General features: G+C 40.1%; 1 protein-coding gene across 1 annotated transcript; it reads left to right on the forward strand.

The window, feature by feature from the left end:
- The first annotated feature begins 417 nt into the window (after nt 1-417).
- LOC131651253 (uncharacterized) lies at nt 418-936 on the forward strand. Its single transcript, XM_058920926.1, has one exon. The coding sequence runs from the start codon at nt 418-420 to the stop codon at nt 934-936; it is 519 nt and encodes a 172-aa protein (XP_058776909.1).
- The last annotated feature ends 5,089 nt before the right edge of the window (nt 937-6,025 follow it).

Consider the following 6,025-nt stretch of genomic DNA (forward strand, 5'->3'; position numbering starts at 1 on the left):
ATTGGGATGCGCTATGTTTTGTTTTTCCTTCAGTTATTTGTTAAATTGTTACGTATCTTGATTTTTGACTTTATTGTCGGACCTCCTGTTTAGTGGAAAAGAATTATTTTGTTGAGGCCTTAGTGACATGAGGACTAATAAACTGTTTTAAATTCCGCTGTGTGATTGAATTTTGTTTTAATGAAATTTATTGAATAAAGAGATGTTTTATGAATTGTTTCAGAAGATGTGACATCCTACTTGTATTACTCTGATTATTTATGTATTTATAATTATATATATTCGTATTGGAAAGTGGGGTGTTACAATTGGTATCAGAGCAGGTCGGTCCGTCCGACCAAGTAGTTGAGTCGCTAACAAATCGAGTATTGTTAATCTCGTTATCTAACTGTGTTTCTGTTGCAGTGTTTAATTGAAATGGCTGGAAGAAACGATGCTGCGATTGCTGCTACTTTGGATGCTATGGCTCAAGCTCTGGAACATCAACCTAATGCTGGTGAGAATGCTAGGTCTCGCAGTTTGGCTACCTTCCAGAGGGAGAACCCGCTGGTCTTCAAGGGCAAGCATGACCCCGATGGGGAATTAGAGTTGTTGAAAGCGATCGAGAGGATCTTCCGTGTAATGGATTGTACTCAGGCACAGAAAGTTCGCTATGGGACACATATGCTAGCAGTCGAAGTTGACGACTTGTGGCTAGCAACACGTCAGAGACTAGAAGCTGCAGGTGAAGAGATCACTTGGCCAAATTTTATCCATACTATGATGGAGAGGGTGCAGATCATAGTATGCTCTGAGATCAAGAAGGCTATAGGGTATCAGCAGATCCGCATTTTTCCTAACTTGGTGGACAGTTGTAGAATTTTTGAGGAAGATAATGCTGCTCACTATCAGCAACGTGGCAAGCCTTATGACGCTCCAGCTGGAAAGGGAAAATAGAGAGCTGCTCCGGGCCATAGAACAGGTGGGGGAGGTGCTCCTACCCCGATTGTGTGTTTTAAGTATGGAAAGGCTAGTCACAAGAGTACTTACTGCACTGATGAAGTTAAGAAGTGTTTTCCGTTGCGGCAAGACTGGTCATATGATGTCTGAATGTAGACAAAAAGAAGTGGTTTGTTTTAATTGTGGTGAAGAAGGACATATTGGAAGTCAATGTCAGAAAACTAAAGAAGGCACAAGCTGGTAGTAAGGTGTTCGCGTTGGCTGGTACTCAGACAAGCACTAAGGACAGACTCATTAGAGGTACTTGCTTCATCAATAGTACGCCTTTAATTACTATTATCGATACTGGTGCTACTCATTGTTTTTATTTTTGCTGAATGTGTTGAAAGATTGGGTCTTGTGCTATCTTCGATGAATGGCGAGATGGTAGTTGAGGGTTCCAGCTAAAAGGTCTGTGACTACATCTCTTGTTTGTTTAAAGTGTCTGTTGTCGATCTTCGACAGGGACTTTGCTGTTGATTTAGTGTGTTTACCGTTAGCTGGGCTAGACATAATTTTGGGAATGAACTGGTTAGAATATAACTATGCTCACATAAATTGTTATAACAAGACTGTGAGATTTTCAACTGCCGAAGAGGAAGAAGCTAGTTTAGTGTCGTCTAAGCAGGTACGACAGTTTTTGAAGAAGAAGTAGAGATGTTCTCGTTGATGGCAACATTGTCAATCGAGAATCAGAATATCATCGATGAGTTACCGGTAGTAAGAGATTTTCCTGAGTTTTTTCCTGATGAGATTCCTGACGTGCCGCTAGAAAGAGGAATTGAATTTACGATTGATCTTGTACCGGGGTACCAGACCTGTTTCTATGGCACCGTACAGGATGTCTGCATCTGGATTGACGGAATTGAAGAAGCAATTAGAAGACTTACTTGAGAAGAAGTTTGTCAGACCAAGTGTATCGCCGTGGGGAGCTCCAGTGCTGTTTAGTAAAGAAAAAGGATGGAAGCATGAGACTTTGCGTAGATTATAGACAACTGAATAAAGTAACCATTAAGAATAAATACCCGCTATCGAGAATAGATGATTTGATGGACCAATTGGTGGGTGCGAGTGTTTTTCGCAAGACTGATCTGAGGGCGGGGTTACCACCAGATTAAGTTTAAAGATGAAGATGTTTAGAAGACAACGTTCAGAACAAGATATGGACATTATGAATATTCGGTGATGCCCTTTGGTGTTACGAACGCGCCAGGAGTATTCATGGAATATATGAACCGTATTTTCCATGATTATTTAGATCAGTTTGTCGTGGTGTTCATAGACGACATCTTGATATATTCTAAATCAGAGCAAGAGCATTCAGATCATTTGAGGACAGTATTGCCAAGTGTTGAAAGAAAGGAAGTTGTATGCGAAGTTGTCCAAGTGTGAATTTTGGTTGCGAGAAGTCAGTTTTCTGGGACATGTCATATCTGGTAGTGGCATTGTTATAGATCCATCCAAGGTAGATGTAGTGTTACAATGAGATACTCCAAAGTCAGCTACTGATATAAGAAGTTTCTTGGTTTAGCCGGTTACTACAGACGATTTATTAAAGGATTTTCTAAGTTGGCACTTCCGTTAACCAAGTTGACGTGTAAGGGTAAAGTGTTCATATGGGATGCACAATGCGAAGGGAGTTTTGCAGAATTGAAGAAGAGATTGACGACAGCTCCGGTTTTGACATTACCGAATCCAGACGAACCTTTTGTGGTTTATTGCGATGCTTCTCTGATGGGTTTAGGAGGTGTGCTTATGCAGAATGGTAAGGTGATTGCTTATGTGTCGAGGCAATTGAGAATTCATGAAAAGAACTACCCTACACATGATTTAGAACTCCCCGCTGTTGTTCTCGTACTAAAGATTTGGAGACATCATCTCTATGGTTCTGGATTTTAAGTGTATAGTGACCATAAGAGTTTGAAGTACCTGTTTGACCAGAAGGAGCTGAACATGAGACAACGAAGATGGTTAGAATTCTTGAAGGATTATGATTTCAGGTTGAACTATCATCCCGGTAAGGCAAATGTTGTGGCTGATGCTTTAAGCTAGAAGACCTTACACATGTCAGCTATGATTGTTAAAGAGTTAGAATTAATCGAGCAATTCCGAGATATGGGCTTGATTTGTGAAGTGACACCGCAAAGTGTTAAGTTGGGAATGCTTAAAATTGATAACGACTTCCTGAACAGTATCAAAGAGGCTCAGAAATTGGATGTGAAACTGGTAGACATTATCGTTGGTTGTGGCAAATCCGAGAAGAGTGATTTTAAAGTGGACGCGCAAGGAGTGTTGATATTACAGGATCGAATCTGTATCCATGATGACAATAATATGAGGATGATTTTAGAAGAGGGTCATCGGAGTAACTTGAGTATTCATCCTGGGGCTACTAAAATGTATCAAGACTTGAAAAAGATATTTTGGTGGCCAAGAATGAAAGAAGACGTGGCACGGTTTGTGTATGCTTGTTTAACTTTCTAGAAATCGAAGACTAAACACCAGAAGCCCGCAGGGTTGATGCAACCGTTAGAAATTCCAGAATGGAAGTGGGATAGCATTTCGATGGATTTCGTAACGGGGTTGCCTAATACTGCTTGTGGACACGATTCAATATGGGTGATTGTTGATAGGCTTACAAAGTCAGCTCATTTCATACCTATTAACATCACGTATCAAGTGGCAAGGTTAGCCGAGATCTACGTCAAGGTGATTGTGAAGTTGCACGGTATTCCTTTTGTGGGCATTATGTCGGATAGAGATCCGAGATTTACTTCTGATTTTTGGAAGATCTTGCAAGAAAGTTTGGGTTCTAAGTTGAGGTTGAGCTCGGCGTATCATCCTCAGACGGATGGTCAAACTGAAAGAACTATTCAGTCTCTAGAGGATTTATTGAGAGCATGTGTTCTCGAACAAGGAGGTTCGTGGAGCGCTCATTTTCCATTGATCGAGGTTTACTTATAATAACAGCCATCATTCTAGTATTGGGATGACACCTTTTGAAGCGTTGTACGGTCGAAGGTGTAGAACTCCACTCTGTTGTCAGGAATCCAGCGAAGGTGTAGTACTTGGACCGGAAATTGTACGAGAAACTACAGATAAGGTAAAGTTAATCCCGGAAAAGATGAAGGTTTCACAGAGTAGACAGAAAAGGTATCATGATAAGCGAAGGAAGGAGTTAGAATTTGAATCGGGTGACCATGTGTTTCTAAGAGTCACGCCTGTGACTGGTGTTGGTCGCGCCATGAAGTCTAAGAAGTTGACTCCACGATTTATTGGTCCTTATCAAATTACGGAGAGAGTTGGAACTGTTGCTTATAGAGTGGCATTACCGCCTAACCTGTCAAATCTGCACGATGTGTTTCATGTGTTACAACTTCGGAAGTATGTTTCAGACCCATCTCACGTGATTCATATGGATGATGTGCAAGTGAGAGAGAATCTTACAGTAGAGACGATGCCGATTCGGATCATAGATCGTGAGATAAAGTCCCTGAGAGGTAAAGATATCCCGTTGGTGAAAGTAGTCTGGACGGGAACTACCGGAGAAATTATGATGTGGGAAATGGAGAGCAAGATGAGGGAATCCTACCCCGAGTTGATTGAGCGAGGTAAGATTTTCGAGGATGAAAATATCGTAAGTGGGGGAGAGTTGTAACGCCCCGTTTTCGATATTTATTTTATTACGCAGTTATTTGGTGTATTTGGTGCTTAAACTGTTATTTTAATTATTATTATATTAGTTTAGTAATTAACTATAATGTAGTAAAATGGTTAATTAATTATTTGGGCCAAGTAGGTGATTAGTAATTGGGGGAGGGTGTGTAGTAAGCCCGTTAGCAAAATTAAGGATTAGTAAGAGATTAATAAAATAAAGAAAAATTAGAAGGAATAGTCTCTTTTGGCAAAATTGTGAAGAACGTAGAAACAGAGAAAGAGGCTAGGGCAAGAGAGAAGGAAGACTTCCACCATTGTTGAAGGATCAAAGCTGAATCATAAGGTAAGGGGGGGAGAATGGGTTCTTTAAATGGTGATTACAACATGAGAGGGTAGTGAGGGTTCCTTCCCCTCTTTAGGTTCATAATTGACCAATTTGATTTATTCTTGATGTGTGAATTGATTTGATTTGTATGTGGTTGTCTTGAATAATGATATTGTATGATTTTTAGATGAAATTCCGTTTTGAATTGATGAATTATGGTGTGGATTTGGATGTCGGTTGAGTTGTTGTTATGTTCATAAGAGGAACTGAATCAGAATGTAAAACTGTCCAATTTGATGAGTAGGAATTGGGTTATTATCATGTAAAATTGATGTAGCATAACAGGTTTAATGAATCTAGATGGAAGGTGTGAGTTAGTAGGTGAAAATATGATGTTTTGGACCAGAAATCGCAGACAGGAAGGTGATGAAAACGAGTGAGATTGAACCGGTGCGAGTGCATACTTGGAAAGACAGTTTTTCTGTCAGTTTGCGTATGATACGCGTATGGGTTGGGGCCATATGCATATGAGGGAAAAACCCAGGGGGCTATACGCGTATGATACGCAGCCCTGTCCCAGCATATTGCAACCTTCTGGTGGAATGTGTATGGTACGCGTATGGAAGAGAGATCATACGCGTATGAGGATGTGATACGCGTTTGGGGGAGTTTTTAGTACAAATCTAATTCTAGTGATACGCGTATGGTACGCGTATGGGCAAAGGGGTATACGTGTATGGTCTAACTGTACGCGTATGGTTACGTTAGTGCGCAGAATTTCCCGTTTTGTGACGTTTCTTCCGATTCTTGAGTATTAGGAACACCTTTCTGAGTTCTCTTGATTAGTAGGACTTAAGACGATATAGGAAGATTATAAAATTTATAATTTCGACATAAAATGTTGTGATAAGATTATGTTTGACTATTCTGAATATTAACTATAAGTAATGAAATTATAGTTGCATGTTATTGAACAAGTTGATATCCTAATGGCAATGATTTGAAGGCTGATGCCTTGTGTTGTTGGTTTGTGTTAATTGGATGTCCATATTGCATACATATGTC

The sequence above is a fragment of the Vicia villosa genome, linkage group LG2 (assembly GCF_029867415.1).
Source record: "Vicia villosa cultivar HV-30 ecotype Madison, WI linkage group LG2, Vvil1.0, whole genome shotgun sequence".
Taxonomy (NCBI): domain Eukaryota; kingdom Viridiplantae; phylum Streptophyta; class Magnoliopsida; order Fabales; family Fabaceae; genus Vicia; species Vicia villosa.

Excerpts from the sequence above, each read along its gene's own strand:
- LOC131651253 (XM_058920926.1), top strand. The coding sequence starts at position 418 with ATGGCTGGAAGAAACGATGCTGCGATTGCTGCTACTTTGGATGCTATG.